General features: G+C 40.3%; 2 protein-coding genes across 2 annotated transcripts; one reads left to right on the forward strand and one right to left on the reverse strand.

The window, feature by feature from the left end:
• Positions 1-10: 10 nt before the first annotated feature.
• On the reverse strand, positions 11-18873 carry LOC9327598 (transcription factor bHLH113). Its single transcript, XM_021011087.1, is given in 7 exon segments — positions 11-245; positions 248-341; positions 542-643; positions 940-1005; positions 1115-1211; positions 1962-2052; positions 18675-18873. Coding segments are annotated over 7 exon segments (795 nt in total). The 3' UTR covers positions 11-99.
• On the forward strand, positions 7620-10270 carry LOC110224642 (meiosis-specific protein ASY2-like). The gene is made up of 5 exons (XM_021011044.1): positions 7620-8232; positions 8309-9043; positions 9120-9247; positions 9342-10018; positions 10075-10270. Exons 1-5 carry the CDS (start codon positions 7620-7622, stop codon positions 10268-10270), a joined length of 2349 nt encoding a protein of 782 aa, XP_020866703.1.
• Positions 18874-22367: the final 3494 nt, after the last annotated feature.

Raw genomic sequence — 22367 nt, forward strand, 5'->3', positions numbered from 1 at the left:
GGGTTCCCGCTATAGCCGAACACGAGGGAAAAATCCTTTATACTGACACTGAGAAAATCGTTTTTTCGGGCAATGGGGATACTCTAAGCATTCCATTAATTATGTATCAACGCTCAAACAAAAATACTTGTATGCATCAAAAAGCTTATCTTTATAAGATTTAACTTCCACAGTCTCTACTGGTTCACTTTTGGTGTGACTGGTGACAAGATAGATAGCAGAGGACCATAAATCAACACCGTTACGTGTACGGTCCAAGCTAGTGGAACAAGACATAAACCATTGCTTCTCAACTCTTTCACTTTCATCGTCGGGTTTACTCCTCCGGTGTCTTCGTCGTCCTGACGACGACACATCAACTATTCATCAGTCAAAAAACCGTCAAAATAGTCATTTTTTAAGTCTTAAAACAGTCGTTTTGAATCATGGAAAAATACATATCTTCCGGTTTTATTGATAGTGTAACAAAAAAAAAAGGATACCATAAAAAAGTATAACAAAAGATAAATAAGAGAATACAAAAGGATGATGTATGACTTACAAGAGGGTTATGTTTGAAGTAAGGGGTTGAAAGAACTTGAACTTGGTCTTGTAAGAATTTTATGTAACCCATTGTTTCATGCAACACTGATGCTGTATCTGTCTATTCAAGTTTTCCAAATTAGATCTTCTAATTAAAATGTAGAAAGTAAATTAATTTTAATTACCAAATCACATAATGTACCTCCAAAACAGTAAAGTTTATTCCGTAAATATCTCTCTACAAGTAATGTTCCAAGCTTAAACCAAATGACGTAACTATAGTAAAAGTTTCAAGTTTACATCAAACTTTAATCACCTAAATTCAGGGTTTTGATTTTCGATCAATATTATGTTGATAAGAGATATAAGAACCAAAAATAAAGAGAGAAGGTAACTTGTTTTAGTATAATGATCCACCTTGCCATATGGAGAAACCAACTGTTGCAATGCTGTGATTCTTTCACCAACCTTTTCTTTCTTAACCTATTTTTATGAATAGCATTTGTTAGTTACTATTATTCATCCAAATAGCTAATCCATTAGATAATTATACATAATTATACACACTATTTATGTAACTTTTAAGCCAAACCTTAGCATTTCCAACCGATGACTTCGTCTGATCTCGCTTGCATCTCTTACCCGGTTTTGGATCGCAGACCCGGTCGTGCTCATCACCCGAACTGATTCTCTTCTTCTACGAAAGTGACAAACATGAAACCAATATATATAAGTACATCATAAGGATCTTGAGTTATTAGACCCAAAAAAAAAGAAGGATCTTGTGTTGTTGCATGCAATGATGCCAATAATCTGATTGATTATCCTTTTTCTTTAATCTTAAACAAAGATATAAAATTTATTATGGTTTTATAATTTATACTGTGTACTTTTTAATCAAGGAAAACAATCACTAATTGACCCTTAAAGCTTCACTAAAAGTACAAGTAATATTAAGTATTAACTATAGGAATGTTTATTATATACTCCATCTGTCCCAATATATAAGATGTTTTAGACCTTTTCATTTGTTCCATTATATAAGATTTTCTCTACTTTCAATGCATGATTTATATTAGTTTAATAGTTTTTAATTATTTTAATTATGCAGTATCCTCTTCTATTGGTTGAATTTTCATAAATGAGAAAACATTTATTGTTTCTTAATTTCTGTGCTTTTAGTCTAAACATCTAATAAAATGGGACAGAGGGAGTATAAGTTATGCGCAAAATTTCTGCCTTACAAGGGCAGGAAAGGCCAAGTTCCGAAAAAAAGGCGGGCGACGCCTTAGTAGACTTCATGCGGGAATGGGATCAGCAGCAAGGTTAGCGGCATTCTCCCTTTACTTTTTTTTTTCTAAATCTAAAGCGGTATTCCTCCTTGCCTCTTAATTAAAAAATGGAATTATGGAATTATCTCCCAGAGCTGCGGAACTAACGAATCTATTCGAAAGTCGAATTAGGAATTGCATATACAAGATTTATCATCGACCGCAAAAGCGTTATTGCGTGAAGAGAGAGGAGAAGCGGTATAGAATAGAGATTTGTATGAATAAGACTACAAGATCAACAAAGTAAACTCACTTTATTATGCCTAAGAAACTAACTCAAAACTTAAGCTCTTGTTCTCTTTTAAAAACCACACAACTCTCACACAATTAGGTCATGACTCGACCTCTCTATTTATACTAGTCTCTCAAATCCTAATCTCACTAGGATTACATATATATTAGATAACTCTTAATATATTTGATATTCTCCTCTCTAAACCATAACTCGGTTTAGTTGCTTCCGGTTTAAGTTAACTTCAAGTTTACTCCAACATTCTCCCTCTTAAGCTTGAAGTCTTCTTGCGCCATGTCCTTAACTCCAATGAGACTCCTCATTTCCTTGAACTTGACTCTCCCAAGTGCTTTGGTTAGTATGTCCGCCTTTTGCTCTTCACCCGAAACATGTAGTACCTCGATTAGCCCATTCTCAACGCATTCTCTTATGAAGTGGTAGCGTCTATGTATGTGCTTGCTTCTGCCGTGGAAGACAGGATTCTTTGTGAGTGCAATTGCCGATTGATTGTCGATAAGTATGGTAACCTTCTTACAAGGAGCTTCGACGATTTCACTTAGTAGGTCTTGAAGCCAAATAGCTTGCTTTGCAGCTTCCGTTCCCGCCATAAATTATGCCTCGCATGAGGACATTGCCACAACATCTTGCTTCTGCGAACACCAAGTTATTGGACTCTTACCAAAATAAAACACATGTCCCATTGTGCTTTTCCCATCGTCCGGATCAATGTTATGGCTACTATCGCTATAGCCTATTAACCTTGGTACTTCTTTACTTTTACCAAAAAACAATCCGAGAGTAGTTGTCCCCTTTAAATACCTCAAGCATTGCTTCATTGCTGCCCCATGTGACTCCTTAGGTTGTTGCATATATCGACTTAACACACCAACACAATAGGATAGGTCTGGTCTCGTGTGTAGTAGATAACGAAGACAACCAACATTTTTCCTATAGCTTGTGGCATCAATGTCCTTCTCCTCCAAGGCTTTTGATAACTTCAAACCTGCTTCCATTGGTGTATGCACCGGATTACATTCTGTCATACCAGCTTCCTCTAATATTTTTAGTGCATATCTTCTTTGATTCAAAGCTATTCCTTCTCTAAGTTGACAAACTTCAATTCCGAGATAGTAGGTTAGTTTACCAAGATCACTCATTTCGAATTTCATCGCCATCTCTTTCTTGAAACCCTCTATGACCTTAAGACTTGTTCTTGAGACAAATAAATCATCAACATAGACTGCGACAAGAAGAATGTGTTGATCAACCCGTTTTCTATAGACTGATGGCTCTTTGGTGCACTTCTTGAATTCAAGTTCATTCAATACTTGGTTTAGCTTCTCATTCCACGCCCTTGGAGCTTGTCTCAAACCATACAAGGCCTTGCTAAGCTTATAAACTTTGTTCTCATGTCCTTTTACCACAAAACCTTCTGGTTGCATCACATAAACTGTTTCCTTTAATTCTCCATGAAGAAACGCAGTTTTAACATCGAGATGATGTATTTCCCATCCACTAGACGCTGCAAGGCTCAAGAGAAGACGAATTGTCTCAATCCGTGCTACTGGAGCAAATACATCCTCAAAATCAATTCCATGTCGCTGCACATATCCCTTTGCAACGAGTCTGGCCTTGTGCTTGCTTATGCTACCATCAGAATTTTTCTTGAGTTTAAAGACCCATTTTAGTCCTATAGGCTTTATTTCTTGTGGTAGTTCAACAAGATTCCAAGTTTTGTTCTTCTCAATTGAATGAATCTCATCTTTGCACGCAGCCAACCACTCTTTTGACTCTCTTGCTTCTGAAAAATCCCATGGCTCATCATTTAAAGCCATTAGCAGCCTCTCTCCTTCTGCTTCACTCATCAACACATAGTCTTGTAGGTACTTAGGCTTTGTCACTACTCTTCCTAACTTAGTTACTATTCTTCCCGCAGCAGCTTGGTTTTGTTTCTCACTATCGTCGTTGCTTTCATTCTCTGAGGACTCTCCGCCGGTTTCGTGTCCTGTGGACTCATTCTCTTCTATTCCGGTGTTGGTTTCAACAGCTTCTGGCACCTCTGTTTCTTTTATATGCTCTGTTTCTAGTATACCATGATTCCCGAAAATACCAAACTCGATTCTAAGCTCTCTCGTGTTATCATTCTCCGTATCGTTTTTGTTCCAATTCCAGCCCTTTGTTTCATCAAAGATCACGTCGCGACTCACCACTGCTTTTCTATTCTTCGGATCATACAACCTGTATGCTTTCGATCCAGGCTCCGTACCTAAATGGACCAACACACGTGACCTATCATCCAGTTTCTTCAAATGTGACGCCTCTGTTTTCGCATATCCAACACACCCGAAAACTCTGAGATGATTAACATTCGGGACCTTTTGTCGTAGCATCTCGTATGGTGTCTTGTCCTTTAGAGATCGTGTAGCTATTCTGTTTAAAAGATACGTGGAGTGCCTCACAGCTTCTCCCCAAAAACGATTTGGAACCCTCATGTGCTTTAGGATGCTCTGAGTCATTTCCATGAGAGTTCTATTGCGCCTTTCAACAACTCCGTTTTGTTGTGGAGTGTATAGAGCTGTGAGATGTCTTCTTATGCCCGAAACTACACAAAAATCATTGAACTCTAAAGAAACAAATTCACCTCCCCTATCTGTCCTGAAGGTTTGTACCTTTTCCCCTGTTTCTTGCTCTACTACAGCCTTAAATCTCTTAAACTTCTCGAAAGCCTCACTCTTCTCCTTTAACAGCACCGTCCACATATATCTGGAGTAGTCATCGATAAGCACAAAAACATACTTGTTACCCGCCACCGTGCTTGGTGTGATTGGACCACATAGATCCCTGTGGATCAACTCAAGTGGTTTAGTGGCACGATACATTGTAACTTGAGGAAAAACTTTCCTTGTTTGCTTCCCAAGTAAGCACGAGCCACATATTTCCTTCTCAAAGTTACCAAGTGAGATTCCCATTACAAGTTCCCTTTTTATCATTGTCTTCATTGTTTCATGATTGATATGACCTAGCCTTGCATGCCATCTTATTGAATCAACTTGAGTTGTTGTATATAAACACATTGTCTCCTTGATTCCCATACTTACTTTGTAGAGGCGATTTCTTGATCTCAATGTTTTCACAAGTAGCTTCCCGTCTTGGTCATGCATTGTTAGACTCTCTCCTTTCATCCTCACATCACAACCCGATTCTGTTGCCTGACCAAGACTAATGATGTTACTTTTAAGTTCGGGAATAAAGTAGACATCAACCATCTTCCTTAGCTCTCCGTTTCTGTCGATAAATTCTATGGTACCTTTTCCTTTGATATCTATTCGAGAATCGTCACCAAACCTTACTTTTCCGGTGATAGTCTTATCCATAGTTGAAAAATAACGCTTATCTCCGGTCATATGGTTACTAGCGCCATTGTCAAGGTACCACACATTGTATTCTCCAGAATTTGTTTCATACTTGCTAGGTAGGACCTTATCTTCATTTAGATACGCTACCTCGTGCATCATTAACTCATCTGCGTCCACTGTGCTCTTTGTATCGTTTTCTTGTGTTTCTTGCAGCTTAAGCAAACGGTCCGGGCAATCAGATGCAAAGTGACCAAGCTTATCACATCTATAGCACGTTACTTTTGAGGTATCTCTTGTTCCATTATACCGGCCTCGTCCTCTTCCTCTATTAAAGAATCTTCCTCCACGTCCTCTGGTTCTATATTCTCCTCCAAATTCACGAGTAGGCTGAGAGGCATTTGACTCCATATTAGCATACATCATCTTGCCTTGTTCATTTTGAGCTTCCTCTTCTTCAGTGACACGCTCCTCATAGACTTTAAGTCTCCCTGTAATCTCTTCGAAGCTTATTTTCTTGAGGTCTAGTACTTGTTCAAGTGAAGCCACGATTTGAATGTATCTTTTGCGAGGAAAACTCTTGAGAAATTTCTTTACAAGCTTACTTTCTTCAATGGTTTCTCCCAATGATGCTGACTTTGAAGAGATTTCGGATAACTTGCTTGCAAAGTCATCAATTGTCTCGGTGTCTTTCATCTTCAAACGATCGAATTCTGCCATTAAGGTTTGCAGCCTTGCTTCCTTAACTCTTTCTGCGCCCAAGTGTTTTGATTTTATAGATTCCCAAACCTTCTTAGCAGTATCCGACTTTCCAACTTGTAAGACAAGTGATTCGGGAATTGATTGAAACAACAACGCCATGGCTATGTCGTTCTTCTCTTCGTCCTCCGATGAATTCTCAACGATATCCCACACCTTGTGAACACGAAGTAGGATTCTCATCCTCATGGCCCATACTGTGTAATTAGTAGCGGTGAGCATATGACACTTGATGGATGATGAGCTTCCTCCGTCTTTCACCGTCGCCAAAGCCGTGTTTGATCCATCCGTAATTTCACTCATGATGTCTCACGGATCTTACACGCTCTGCTCTTATACCAAATATAGAATAGAGATTTGTATGAATAAGACTACAAGATCAACAAAGTAAAACTCACTTTATTATGCTTAAGAAACTAACTCAAAACTTAAGCTCTTGTTCTCTCTTAAAACCACACAACTCTCACACAATTAGGTCATGACTCGACCTCTCTATTTATGCTAATCTCTCAAATCCTAATCTCACTAGTGTGGATGTTGGATTCACACACTCAAGTATTTTATTAAGTGGGAAAGATTATTCTTGAGAGACAAAAATGAATGTATAAAAACTTGTGAATTGTTACGAAAATTGCTATAATATTTCTCTCTTGAGAGGAAGGGTCCCCTTTACATGGCCATTGGCCTCTATATTTATACATAGAGAAACGACATTAAAATGAGTAATTAAGCACAATTATTCCTTCTTAAATGTGTCCGTTTTGATTCTTTGACTTTAATGCTCAACGTTTGAATTTGAGTTGACTCTGATCTTCGTGGGCCTCGCCTATTCGGCCCAAATATCCTTGAACCATCTTACCCATGCCTTCTTCATCGAACTCATGTCGCAATGTAATCACTTCGGATTCTCGAAGTGGTGACAGCCACTTCGACCGTTCCTTTGACTCCTGGGTCCAATGGACTTCATTCTTTATGGGCCATTATCTTGACTACGTGGCAATCTTTGGTTGGTCTCGTACTTCTGGTGCGGGATCCGACACCAACAATTAGCCCCCCAAGTTCTTCGAAGTGCTATTCCAATTCGGAGGACTTTAAATGCTCAAATAGCCAAAGATTGCGCTCGAGAATCTTTCTGATTTCCCGCCGAAAATCTCATCACTCCTTTAATTTCGGCACTAGCCTTTTTTAACTGAGTGACATCTGTCATCATTATGACCGTATATTGTTTAATTACTATTAAAACGGGAAAAACCTTCCCACTTCCCACACGACTTCCGAGGCGGTTTCATCATTAGCTTGAGGTAACTTCTTTTCACCATTACTCTCTTCTTTTACTTTTGTACTTTAATCAAAAACTCTCTCTTCTCTTCTTCACAAAAAAAACCTCTCTTCGCCGGACCTTGAATTTTTCATTTTTATTCGATGACTTCTGATTCTGAAAGACCTGAATCTCCGTCTTACGACGAGAGGCGTTCTAGTAATGACGAATGCACTCGTCCTAACGACATCGCCGGTCCTCATTACAAATCCACCTGTACTCTTCAATCCCTTGAGCGATTGAAGGGGCTTTGTCAAATTCCTCCTGGAATTATAGCGGAGGCGCAAATAGCCGACCCTACGGAATCTCCTGAGAACCACCGTGCCGGCTACTTTTGCGTTTACGAAATTTACTTCAAGGGCTGCGGATTGACCTTCCCCCTTCCTGAAGCCCTAGTTCGATTCTTGGCGGCTCTCGAGATCGCTTTACCTCAATTAACCCCCAATCTCCTCCGAACCATCCTCAGGATTATAACCGTTGCGGCGGAGGCCGGCTACGTCATTGGAGTCCCCGAGCTGAATGAACTCCTAAGCGTAAGGAGTTCATCAAAGAAAACTGGGTACTTCTCAGCGTATCCAAATGCCAATAGAAACGTCATCTCGCACCTCCCGAACAAGGATGAGAACTGGCACCATCCTTGGTTTCTGATTAAGAAAACTCCCGCTTCGATTGGGAATCTTTCCGATATACTCCCATCGAAGTGGTCTGCGAAACCTGGTAGAGACTAGGTCGTATATTCCTTTATTGTTTATTATTATTTTTTACTGACCGAATTCGTTGTTTCATTTCGCAGCTTTCATCGCTTCAACTCTCCCGACCGAAGAATTTGTCAAGTTCTTCAAAACAATCCTTGAAGGGGAAACCCTTTGGAATTCTTTCACCCTCGACCGGTTTGTCGAGGCCAACCGGAAACTCAGGATGAGTCCTCCCAATCTACTTCATCGTCTTCCGCCTCCTCCCTCAACTCAGGGAATGTCAGCTCGGGCCCTCGCTGCCCAGCGTAAGAAGCTCTCCAAGCCGATAGCAGAGGCTTGTGATGAAAACAAGGCGTTCCTTGCGACCGCCATTGACAAAAAAGATTACAGTAGGACCCTGCTGGTCGATGACAACAGCTCCGAGGGAGCAAGATCCGTTGCTGCTTTTAGGTTAACACCTCGCCGCGAGCGCCGCGACGAACGTTCTCCTCGGAGAGAGCGGTCTCCTCGTCGTGATTCTCCTCGTCCTCCCCGAGACGATTTTAGCAACGAACCACTTAAGAATTTGGTTCGTAAGAAGAGGGACAAGTCGTCCCGTGATGACTTGTCTCCGCGAAGGGAGAAATCAAGGGCCCGGACTGACCGTTCACCTCGATCCTCCCCTCCTACTGAACCAATGGGTCCTCCCCGTCCTGTTGACATGTTTTCTTCTTCCCAGCCCGTCAGCGAAAAGACTGCTCGGAGTGCATCCCCTAAAAGTGGAGATTCTGAATCTCGAGATGCTTCCTCGAGGCTGAAGCCTGCTCTTGTCCCTCAAGACAAATCGCTTTCAGGTTTGGTGATCTATACATGCTTAAACTTTTTGTCTTTATTAAAATTCCAATTTTTACAATTCTTCCTTCTTCGCAGCTATGGAGACAGAAGGCAGCGTCTTCCGATGCTTCAAGACCCGTTCGGGTTCGATCTTGCCAGATTTCAACAAATGGCGCCCTGCAATTCGTGAACGCTATTTGCTTCACGCTTATCATTCATCTCGGGTTAGTTCCGTTTTCTTCCCCCTTTTTTTTTTGTTTTTATTGTATTGCCATTCCGCGAACTGAATCGCCATCCCGGGTTCATGTATGATGCCAGGCTCATAGCGAACTTAACGACATGATCGAACATTACGAAGGGTTGGTCATTGGACGGGAGAAGGAAATTGATATGTGGAAGAAGAAATTCTCAGCTCTTGAGACTGAACTCAATTCTTCTGCTGGCTCCAAGCACGATCTGGAGGATAAGGTCGACAGGTTAACATCCGAGCTGGCGCAAGTAAAGGGGGAGCTGCAAGACTACTACGACCGGAATTACAAGCTCCAGGACGAACTTTCTGGTGTTCAGGGTAGACTTCATGAATCCGAATCAACCGCCGACACCCTGAACAACCAACTTATCGAGCTTGACGCGAAATACAAGGCGCTAGCCAAGTTGCGTGATTCTGAGTTGGCAAGGTCGACATCGAAGGCCAGAAAGGAGGTTAAGGGACGCGGGATGGAGTTGATCCAAGGGGCCATTCGCTTCATGCAAACTGAGAAGGCTAGGTCGGACTTAGAGTCAGACATCAAAGAGCATGAAAGCAACCTGATTCTGCTGGATCAAATCCATGAAGCAGATTTCTCTGAGGAGCAAGAGAGGACTGAGCTGTCAACTAATCTTTCTGAAAAACGGAGTCGCTTGGCAGCTCTTCCCACTTCGACCTTCAACCCGCTTGACTTCGAGAAATTCTTTACTGAATCACCTCCTATAAGTGAATCGGGTTTGGACTGGGCAGGTAACGCTTGGCTCCGGAGGCTTACCTTTTCTTACCTTGTACCTTTGATTGACTGGAATTATTATTTCCAGGTTCAAGCGAGACGGAAGGCATTGTCCCGCCCGTAGCTCCTGTGATACCGGAGGTCACTCCGGAGGTTGGTTGTACCGCGGAGGGTGGTCAGGGAGCTTCATCTGATCAAGCACCAGTCAAGGAGGTGAATGAAACTCTGATTGCTGAGCCGGAGTCCGAGGTGGAGATCACTCCGTAGTGGCTGTGTCCACTTTAAATTGGGGATTGTCCCTTTAATTTTAAGACTTAATTCCAAACTTATTTTTGGCCTAAGAAGGCTTTATTGTTTCTTTTGAACAAGATATTTGTCTGAGGAGGCTTTTAAACCTTTCTAGGTTGTGACCCCAGGGGGTTTGGTTAAAATTATATGCGGGTTTGCAAAGTCCGCTTTTAACCTTTTGTGGCCTTGTGGCAATGCTTTCGAGATTTTTAGGCTGATCAGACCTTTCTCTTTAGGATGCGAGAGCTGAGCTCGGCTTAAAGCGAGTTCCCCACTTCGGGTTTAGTCAACTCGGTAAACTTGTTGGGCTTGGGCCTTAGAAACTTTTGTAGTTAATGCGACGGTTGCTCTTTCCCTTCTCAAGGAAAACGGCTCGTCTTTTAATGCAATAATTGCCTTTTCTCGATTTTCCAAAAATGGTTTAAACCACTTGGGCACGCTATCATTAATGGATTTATGGTTCCAAGACAAACCCTAAATCATTATAAATAAAGGCTCACCTACCTCTTAAGCTTTATTTAAACATGACTCTAGAATCTTGCTTGAGAAATATTTTAAGAATGGAAAACGAAACAGTAGCCCCCGTTGATCCCGGCAGCCCACTCTTCTTGTCCGGCGACGGCTTTGAACCGGCCGGCGTTCTCTTCCCTCACGCCGTCTTTCACTTTCCTTCGAAGGAGAAGAAAGAGGCTTGCGATTTTATTGACAAGGTAACTATTAAAGTTTTTGATTTAAAAACTTCTTGTTTCGTCTTATTCACTCATTTTTATGTTAGGTTGCCGACAAGCACCGTCGCTTATGTGAAGAGAGGCAGCGGCTGGGACTCAAAAGGCAGACGCTCGAGGCTCGCATCGCTCGGGTGGAAAGGAAGATACGGGCCTTGGAGAGCGATCCCTTTCAATGGGAGTGGCGGAACTTCGACTCCGTTGCTGAGATCCCGAAGATGCTTCGGATGTATCTCCGCGCCAGAGGAGTCCCGGGTCCCGTGAACGCCCCTGTCTGCCCCGTTCCATCCGACAGTGAAGAGGAAGAGGACTTGGAGGAGGAGGCCAGCAACTGCCGGAAACGCGTTCGGGATCGTTCCGAAGTGGATGCCACGAACAAGGCGTCCACTTCGGAAACTAAACCGGCGATGAAGGAGCCTGTTCCTGAGCCTCTCCCATAAATGTTCTTTTATCTTCTTCACTTCTTCTCTTTTTTTTTTTTTTAAAACTCGTAATGGGCTTCGGCCCCTTTTTATTTATGGAAATATTTGCTACTTTCCTTTCTTTCCAAATATTCTTGGAGATGCATCTTTTAATGCAGGATCCGTTCGAGGGCATAAATCTCTCCGCGAATCATTCCATTCCTTGGATAGAATCCGCAACTTGCTAGGGATATGGGGTTCCTATAAATTATAGATTCAATTCCCCTTTACTCCTCACCACTCTCCTTTTTTTTATTTTAGCAGGTATGGAGTTCAATCTACGCTGTTCAGAATCTATGCCCGACTTCTCCAGAATCGGAATGATGAATGAAGATGTTCCAAATGAGCCAAACAGGCAGCCTCCTCCACTTCGCGGCTTCTTGAGATCTCAGATCCGAGCCCCCTGTGCTTTGATCAGGGATCTCCTAATCAGAGATCAAGGAACGGCGACGGCGTTCATAGATGCACTCGAGCTTCAACACCGGAAGCTTATGTCGGAAAAGAGGAGACTTCGGAAGAGGATTAACCGGATGCAACGCAGGCTTACTACAGTGTCAAGAGATCTTCACATCCTTGAATCTCACCCCGGAGAGTGGATTGAGCTTGGAATTTCTGACTTTGCTCGAATTCCGGACTGCATGATGCTGATCCTCGATCTTGCTGGTCAAGGAGTTGAAGTGTTCTGCTCATCAACAAGATTTCCATAATCCGAAGTGTACGATGAAGGACATTCCGTCTTTTAAATAACGCTCTATTTCCAATCTTTTGTATGTTCGCATAGCCGAACCTTTATTTGCTTCACTTGTTCGCACAATCGAACCTTTTTCTTTTAATAAAGAAATAAAACAAATTTTTATTAATAGCTGAACTCATTTCCGAGCTGCCTACGTACCCATCTCGGGATCAAGCCACACCGTAGTTCATGTACAAAAATAATGCATATAGCTTTAAACATAAAACTTCTTTAAGTTGATCACATTCCAAGGTCGCTTCACTGGATTGTCTTCTAGGTCTTTCAACCTATAAACACCGTTTCGAACCACTTCGGTAATAATGTAAGGTCCTTCCCAATTAATACCGAGTTTTCCGGCACCTTCTTCTTTTTTGTTGTCAAAAACGCGCCTTAATACGTAATCTCCCACGAAGAACAGCCTACTTTTAACCTTTGAATTGTAATACCGGGCTGCTGCCTGTTGGTAATTCTGGATCCGAATTAGAGCTTGATCACGCCTTTCATTTATGGTATCTAGTGAATCGTTAAGCATTGCTGAATTTTCTTCCTCATTTAACGGTGCTTCTGTTCGACGAAGTCCGGGCACATTGAGTTCAGCTGGTACTACCGCCTCCATGCCATAAACCAAAGAGAATGGAGTTTCTCCTGTAGGTCGCCTAGGGGTTGTACGATAGGCCCACAGGACGGGTTGGAGTTCTTCATACCATCCTCCCTTTAGATGACTTAAGCGTTTCTTGAGATTGCTTAATATTGTCTTGTTCGCGGCTTCAGCTTGTCCGTTTCCTTGCGGATATCGTGGAGTAGAATAACTAACTTTGATTCCCCAGTCCGCACAAAAGGCATCGAACTCGTGTGAAATGAATTGTGGTCCATTATCAGTGACTATTTCGTACGGAACTCCATGTCGACATATAATGTTTTTCCAAATAAAGGTCTTCACCGCCGAATCCTTGATACCAACATACGCCTCAGCTTCAATCCATTTTGAAAAGTAGTCCGTAAGGACTAAAAGGTACTGTACACCTCGAGTTGATTTGTGTAATGGTCCAATGATGTCCATTGACCATCTCATAAACGGGTATGGGGCGGAAATGGAGGAGAATAATTCCGACGGTTGATGGATCAATGGTGCATGGAGTTGACAGCGCTTGCATCTTTGGGCGAACTTAACACAATCAGTGATCATAGTGGGCCAAAAATATCCCATTCTCTTAACTTTAAAAGCCATAGCTCTTCCTGATGAATGACTCCCACATAATCCTTCATGCACTTCGCTCATGACGATTTCAACTTCGGGCCCAAAAATGCATAATAGGTAAGGGTCACTGATACCTCGTCTATATAACGCATCCTTTGACAGACAAAATTTCGCGCTAACGACTTTCATTTTCCTGGCCTGCCATTTATTCTTTGGGAGCTCACCTGTCATGATGTAGTGCTTTATTGGCTCCCTCCAGTCAGCCCCCCAGTCTTTAGCCGGAATTTGGTCAACCTTGCGAAATACTCGTGGCTCTGGCTCGGGATGTTCGTTGGTTCAAGAACATCCTCCTCGATTAACGGTTCGGTTTCTAATATTGTTTCTGGAATTACATCTTCAGCTGGGGCAACGGGTTCCTTGTTAGATGTATTTGATCCCCTTGACTTCCTCCGCTTGTTGGGTGGCGGTTTGATCTCTGGTTCGCCACGGTCGCGTGCCGCTGCTTGAGACCTTGTAACGACGAGGGTTTCTTTGCTGTCTTGAATGCTTCGCTCCGAAATGCATTCCACTGAAATAACTCTTTTCAACTCAGGATCTGATGTTGATGCTAATGCTGCAAGTGCGTCTGCAGTTGTATTCTCTCCCCGAGGTATGCGGATTAGTTCGAATTTCGAGAAATTTTTAGATAAATCCTTCACCACTTCGAGGTACGCTTCCATTCTTGAGTCTTTGGCTTCATAGTCTCCATTAAATTGGTTAACTACCAGTTGCGAATCGCAATAAGCTAATATTTCCTTAGCTCCAACTCCTTGTGCTAATCGAAGTCCGGCAATCAGGGCTTCGTATTCTGCCTCGTTGTTGGAGGCATTGAATAACAACCGGAATGATTGTTCTAGAATTTCTGACGTCGGAGACTCCAACTTGATTCCCACTCCGGATCCTTGTTTTGTTGAAGACCCATCTACGTGTAACTTCCAAGTTTGGTTCTCCGGTTGTCTTATCGTTCCAGGTATTGGTAGTTCGGTCAGGAAATCTGCTAAGACCTGAGCCTTCATACTGATCCGGCTTTTGAACTCTATGTCGTACTCGCTTAATTCCACCGCCCATTTCGCCAATCGTCCGGACTGGCTTGGACTATGAAGTATTGTTCGGAGTGGCTGGTTGGTTAATACCTCAACCGGATGGGATTGAAAGTACGGGCGTAGCTTTCGAGCCGATATCACCACTGCGAGTGCGAGTTTTTCCATCATTGTGTATCTGGTTTCTGGGTCCGTCATTGACTTGCTCACGTAGTGAATTGGTTTCTGCTCCCCACGGTCTTCCCGAACCAAGACTCCACTAACCGCGTGGTTCGAAACCGACACGTATAGATAAAGTTTTTCATCCACCTCCGGCTTGGACAATATAGGCGGAGTGGTTAAGTATGCTTTAAGCTGCCCAAAAGCTTCTTCACACTTCTCGTCCCAAAGGAATCCTTTGTTCCCTTTTAAAATTTGGTAGAAAGGCAACGACTTATCTGTTGACCTCGAGATAAAACGATTCAGAGCCGCAATTCTCCCAGTCAACCGTTGCACTTCTTTGAAGTTTCTTGGAGAGGGCATGTTCAGAAAGGCGTTGATTTGATTTGGATTGGCTTCGATTCCTCTTTCTGTCACGATATAACCAAGAAATTCTCCGGATGGGACTCCAAATGTGCACTTCGCCGGATTCAGTTTCATTTGATATTTATTGAGAATATCAAAACATTCCTCTAAATGCTTAATGTGATCCTCTTTCTTTAACGACTTAACCAACATATCATCTATGTAGACTTCCATTGTGATCCCGAGATGATTATGGAACATCTTGTTAACTAACCGTTGGTAAGTTGCTCCTGCATTTTTCAAACCAAAAGGCATTACCTTGTAACAATAGATACCTCTATCTGTAATGAATGACGTCTTTTCTTGATCTTCGGGGTTCATCATTATTTGATTATTACCCGAGAAGGCATCCATGAATGTTAATAACTCGTTCCCAGCAGTGGACTCTACAAGTCGATCTATATGTGGGAGCGGGAAACTATCTTTGGGACATGCTTTATTTAGGTCTGTGAAATCGATGCAAACCCTATCTTTCCCGTTTTTCTTTTTGACGACGACAGTGTTTGCTATCCATTCTGGGTATTGCACTTCTCTTATGGATCCTATCTTCAAAAGTTTATCTACTTCGTCATTTACTATTTTGGCTCGTTCTACTCCGAGCTTTCTTCTTTTCTGTTTCACCGGCTTGAAGCTCGGATCTACATTTAGCTCATGACAAATTATACTTGGATCTATACCCGGCATGTCTGCTGCTGACCATGCAAACGATGTTTTGTTTCTCTTTAAAAGTTCGATCAAAGCTTCTTTTATTTGGCCAGACAGAGTTGCTCCAATTCAAATTTTCCGGTCCGGCTTGTCTTCTTCCAACACCACTTCGATTACTACATCATCTTTCTTCTGCCCGCTAGGAAATTTTGTTCTTAGTCCCTCTTTTACGGGCTTCGTTAGTTGCTATTGAATCTTCATACGGTGGCTAGCTAGGTAACATGTCCGTGAAGCTTCTTGATCTCCCTGAATTGTTTCCACCCCATTTGATGTTGGAAATTTGATACATTGATGGTATGTAGAAGGGACTGCTTTCATTCGATAAATCCAGGGTGTCCCAAGGATGATATTGTAAGCTGCGGGTTTATCGAAGACAACGAAGTCCACGATCTTCGATACCTTCTTGGCAAGGACCGGTAGCTTGATTGTTCCGAGAGACATGACTGACTCGCTTGTGAACACAACTAATGGAGATGGGGGTCCTACTATATCTCCTCGGCTGATTCCCATTCTTTCTAAAGTACTTAAAAAGATCAAATCGACCGAACTGTCGGTATCTATAAGGATTCTTGATACTTCGAAGTTAGCCACGTCAAGGGTAATGACTAGAGCATCATCATGCGGCCTTTCGAGGTACCGCGTTTCTTCTTCATTAAATGATATTGATGTACCTTGAAAATCGACTTCTTCGCTTAAGTTTGCTTTGAGTAGGATATTTCGTCTATGTTTCTTGATGGAACTTATAGAATCTCCGCAAAACTTGGAACCTCCTAGAATCACATTGATCTTACCCTTCGAACTCCTTGGTTCTTCCTCGTTGGATAATCTTGGTCTTTTGGAATCTTGGTCTTTGGAGTTTTCCTTCGCTTCGTGGTATTCCTTCACAAAATATTTTATATTGAATTTGGAAAGATCTCCACTGGCCCAAAGCTCTGCGAGGTACTTTTTAAGAACGCTGCAATCCTTGGTTAAATGCCCGGTTACTTTATGAATATCGCAATATAGACTTTCATCACGGACCCAAGTGTTTGATCTTCCTTTCCCTTGGAATTGCTTTCCGACGGTACTGTTGAAGGGTTGCGACCCAAATTTCCTTGGTCCTTTGCTTTCCCTAGACTCGAACTTCTTGGTAGGGACGGTGATTGCCGGCTTTTCTTGTTTATTCCTTTTGGCAAAACTTTCTTTTTCGTCCTCTACCTCCATCCAGTTATTTGCGCGGAATAGTGCATCCTGAATTGTGTCTGGTTTATGAAGTATTAAGTCTTCTTTAAACCTTGAATCATGTCGCAATCCTTTTCGTAGGGCAGATAAAGCTGATTGCTGCGAAATTCTTGGGAGCTTTGATAGCACTCCTTTGAATTTGGTGATAAAAACTCGAAGTGACTCATTAGATCCTTGCGATAAGTTCCAAAGATCGGCATCCGAAACGCTTTTATCCATAAGGATGGAGTATTGCTTTAAGAATACGGCTGATAGTTCGTCGAAATTGCTGATCGAACCCGGCTCTAATTGGGTAAACCACATTAGAGCTTGGCCACATAGATTCTCCGAAAAAAGCTTGCAGTAGCCTGCGTCCTCATCAGCTTCATCCAACTCGACTCTTCCAGCAGCGATCAGAAAAGCTGCGAGATAGCTTTTTGGATCCTCCAATCCGCTGTAAGGGTCCAACTTGAGTTTCCGGGAGTCTTTGATCCTCAAACTTGCAATTCGCGAGATGAAAGGTGTTCGCCTAGCCTCTTCAATGACTCGATTGATGTCTGGCTCCGAACTTGTAGCTTGATGAAATTTTGATTTCATTTCTTTTAATTCTTGGCTAACCTTCCTCATGGTCTCAAACTGGTCGAGGTTCTCCTGCCCGTATTGGGCTGCAAGTTGTTCTTCATCTCCGAGCTGTGTCTCTTCTTCCAACGTCTTAGCCACGTTATTAGTAGCACCAGGAGTTGTTTGTCCGCTGGTTTCATTTCGTGCAGCGGAACTTGGCGAGTTGAATATCCCTCTTCGGATTCCCACCGGGTTTCCTGCACTTAGAGAGCGAACACGAGTTTGTATAGTATTGACGTTTTGACTAAGAGATACCTGGGATGTTTGCAACGTATCGACGGCCTTTTCCACATCCGAGAACTTTTGTGATATGTCCGACATGGTTTGCTGCATAGCTTTGAGGGTTTCGGCCAATGATGTCTCAGCGGCGTCTCCTCCGGATATTGTTGCTTATCTCGGAAGTGTGATAAAGAAAAAATCTGACCACTCAAGAACCTAATTCTCCCCACAGACGGCGCCAAAATGTGGATGTTGGATTCACACACTCAAGTATTTTATTAAGTGGGAAAGATTATTCTTGAGAGACAAAAATGAATGTATAAAAACTTGTGAATTGTTACGAAAATTGCTATAATATTTCTCTCTTGAGAGGAAGGGTCCCCTTTACATGGCCATTGGCCTCTATATTTATACATAGAGAAACGACATTAAAATGAGTAATTAAGCACAATTATTCCTTCTTAAATGTGTCCGTTTTGATTCTTTGACTTTAATGCTCAACGTTTGAATTTGAGTTGACTCTGATCTTCGTGGGCCTCGCCTATTCGGCCCAAATATCCTTGAACCATCTTACCCATGCCTTCTTCATCGAACTCATGTCGCAATGTAATCACTTCGGATTCTCGAAGTGGTGACAGCCACTTCGACCGTTCCTTTGACTCCTGGGTCCAATGGACTTCATTCTTTATGGGCCATTATCTTGACTACGTGGCAATCTTTGGTTGGTCTCGTACTTCTGGTGCGGGATCCGACACCAACAACTAGGATTACATATATATTAGATAACTCCTAATATATTTGATATTATCCTCTCTAAACCATAACTCGGTTTAGTTGCTTCCGGTTTAAGTTAACTTCAAGCTTACTCCAACAAGCGGGAGAGAAAGAGGGTCGTGAGAAGAGCAATTCGGCGTCGTTTTGGTTTCCTCCGCCGAAAGAGACCATTTGAGAAGTCTCGTTTCCGGTGAATCCGAAGCCGTCTTCTCCAACGTCTCCGGAGCTAAGGACATCATCAAACAGCATCAGAACATCAGAGAAGCTCGTGAATCCATCTTCTTCTTCCGTTGTGCCTCTCATCGTAGCTAGAGTTCTTGTTTTTTGTTGTTGTTGTTGCTTAAGCTTGTTCGTGGAACTGACAGAAATAGAAAAGAAGTGAAAAGGTTAGAAATCAGAAAAGAATAGCATCAAGAAATGTATTTTAATTTATAGTAAAAAAAAATATACTTTCAATTATAGCAACAATAGTTAACTAAGCAGAGTTTTATTTAGTTATTAGCTATGTGGGTAAATGAGAAATCAGAAAAATGGAACAGACTTGGGTCAAAGGCAACTTGGCCCAAGAAAACTGTTGGTTTTGATTTACTTGTTTAGACCATCTCCAATGTATAGCTCTATATCTTACTCTAACTCTATTTTAGAGGAGGGTTTCTCTCCAATGTATATCTCTATTTTCTACTCTAAAAAGAATATTCTTATAAATATTCTATTCTATTTTATATACTAATACCTTTTAATTAAATAATTTACAATTTGACCCCATATATTATAGATTTGCAAAATTTCCATAAAATATGATATTAGTTAAATTAAACACTAATTATTTATTAAAAAAAAACATTACATCATATAACAATAATAAAACATTACAAATTTTATTTTAAATAACAAGATATTTGAACTATCTTGGCGGATCTACAAACAATTTACCGGACTATTAAATTACTAGTTTTATGTTTTAGTTTTCTTATGTTGTTTATTTTAAATTTAGTACTTGTTTGCTTTTTAAGTTCATAAAACTATGTGTTGTAACTGTTGTTTGTAAAATAATTATATGTATTAAATAAAAAAAGTTTAAATTTGAGGGACTAAAGTATAAATAAAAAAGTTGAACTCAAAAATAGAGTAGAGAATAGAGTTGATCTATATATAGAGTCAATCTGCATAAATCTTTATTTTAGAGTCAATTATAGAGTAGGATTGGAGAAGAATTTTGCATTTTTACTCTAAAATAGAGTAGGGTTAGAGATGCTCTTAGTAACTGCTGCTTTACTTGTTCTCTTTCCGGACAGAAAATGTGTTATTTTTTCCAATGGTTGAAATCACAATAGAAAAGCTCCAAGAACTCACATTTATGTAAAACTCCCAAATTTTAGTTAAAGAAACAACAAATCATTTTGGATAGAAATTTTTTAAAAAAAAAAGTGAAAACTTAACATTCATTTCCACAAAAAAAAAAAGAAGTTTGACATGCGCGAAGAAGAGTGAGCACGTGGATGAGAAACAGCTGCAAGCATTAACATGTAGCAGAAACGAGAAAAACTAGAATGCCCTAATTAATGAGTGTAAATTTTTTTAAAACAAATAGACTATATAAAAGAAAAGGGAAACATAAATAATTTTATCTAAGCAGAAAAATTTGATAGAAAAACTATAGAGAGAAAAGTTTTGTCACTAAAATCAACTTGAACCATCGTAAGCCGTAACTAGAAATAAACCGAACAAATCTCTCCTTTTACTTTAATTAATAATTACAGTATTTACAACATTAATACATATACATATATATATATATATATATATATAATTGCTTAATTATATTTAGAACCAATGGATGCCCTTAAAACCTTCAAAGTTGATAAAATATTATGCCCTTAATTTGTTTTTTAAAAATGGATGCCATATGCCAATGTTTCAAATTCTTGCACTATGGCACGGCTAAATTTAGGAAGGTTGACAGAGTAGAGTAGTTCACAAGTTTAGTTTCATTTCGGACACCTAAACGCTTAGGATACGTATCCTATGCCATATGCCAATGTTTTGAAACATTAAGGTTTGATTTGAAACATTAATGTCCCCACTAATTATTTTTAAGGTATGATTTGAAACATTGGCATATTCAATTCTGTTGTAACGGTATGATTTGAAACATTAGTCGACTGTTAAACTAAGATTTTTTAAGACATTTTTTATTTGTCAGGATTCATTAAGGTTTAAGAGTCGAAGACAATTCGAGTAAAATTGAATAACAAGAATCATTGAATCACACATGCACACTAATGTCCCCACTAATTATTTTTTGCTTTTGGGGAGACAGATAGTATTGAATATTTTGTTGCAATAGTTTTGAATTGACCAAAAGGTTATATATGTTTTAAATACGAATCATAACTTAGCTGTAACCACTATATAATAACAATGGAAACAGTTAACGAGTCTGTTTTGTTTTTATTTCCTTGTTAAAAGAAGGTTTTGTGTGTTTTTGTTCTATGCTCTTTTGACCGTTAGAAGCGAGAACCTCAAAGACATTCACGTGGTGCCTTTAATTTGTTTTAGGTTTAGTTTTATCACACGTTTCAAGCTTTCAAACTATGATTAATTAATTATCATAGTGGCCACTTTTATTTGTTCACCTACGTGTCTTCTCGTTTTATTGTAACCTATATATAGTTTCAACGCTTTACTCCGATTAATTGAATTTTAATATCTGTCAATTGTTCTGATTTGTGCGTATATACATATCAATTATATTAAACACTTAAATAGCGGATATCATAACATTTTATTAATTTAAACACTTATAAATCGTAATGTTGATCTAAACGACCAACGACGACGATCGAGTGAGTCCAATGATTGATACATAAAGTGCATACTGTGAATTATCGTATAGCCTATAGGTTGCTATATCGCTATTGGCTACACATATATACATACGTTCCTTGCTTTATACACTCCAACACCCGCTGTCGGCAGTAGAAAACTGACTTTTGGTCTTCTCAAAGAATGACCGAGGAATGGATCAAAGTAATAGTAATATGATATGCTAATTGAATAGATTATTGCATAACCTGATTGTGTATTAGTTTACTGAGATGGACTGACCGTACTCACTGAAAAATTTGTTTGTCTACGTATCTTTAATGAACGTGAAAGTTTGTTTGAGATTAGAGAAATTTAGAGCACGAGACAGAAAACCCAACAAAGAGAACAATAATGATGGATAGACAGATAGTCTTAGAGTTAGTATTTTGAACCAAAAAAGAAGTCATAGAGTAAGTAGTATAAACAGTGTAAAGTAAAGTCATTGTACCAAATGTTAATAGTTTTAACTTTTCATCTTATAAAAATGGAATGAATTATGTTTAAAGGTTTATACGCCAAATTAATGCTAAACGTCAAATAAAACTAACCAAGAAAACGAAAGTCAAACTGTTTAGCTAAACAAAAGAACTGTACTTGAAAAAAGGCCTTTATAAACTTCCTCCCTCAAATCTACTCTAGGTATAAACTTGTTTATATGATGAATTAGCGCCACTAATCAACTATCCTTTAACCGTCCATTTCAACCAAACCGTCTTGTTTTTACTCTATATCAATATCTACAAGAAATCATAACAATATTCTCACTAGAAAACGATGATTATCAATCGAACCCATTTCTTGAGAATTAACACAATGACTGTTGACAAAAGCAAACATTAAATCAAAGACAATCTAATTGTAATTGTCTACCATCCTAAACGGTGCCACTAGCAATCCCACACTTAACACCAAAAGTCCATTGTCCATTA

The sequence above is a fragment of the Arabidopsis lyrata genome (genome assembly GCF_000004255.2).
Source record: "Arabidopsis lyrata subsp. lyrata unplaced genomic scaffold ARALYscaffold_1, whole genome shotgun sequence".
NCBI classification, from domain to species: domain Eukaryota; kingdom Viridiplantae; phylum Streptophyta; class Magnoliopsida; order Brassicales; family Brassicaceae; genus Arabidopsis; species Arabidopsis lyrata.

Coding starts and splice junctions, on each gene's coding strand:
- LOC110224642 (XM_021011044.1), top strand. CDS start 7,620: ATGACTTCTGATTCTGAAAGACCTGAATCTCCGTCTTACGACGAGAGG. Junction 8,233..8,308: donor GAAGTGGTCTGCGAAACCTG/GTAGAGACTAGG, acceptor TTCATTTCGCAG/CTTTCATCGCTTCAACTCTC. Junction 9,044..9,119: donor TCAAGACAAATCGCTTTCAG/GTTTGGTGATCT, acceptor CCTTCTTCGCAG/CTATGGAGACAGAAGGCAGC.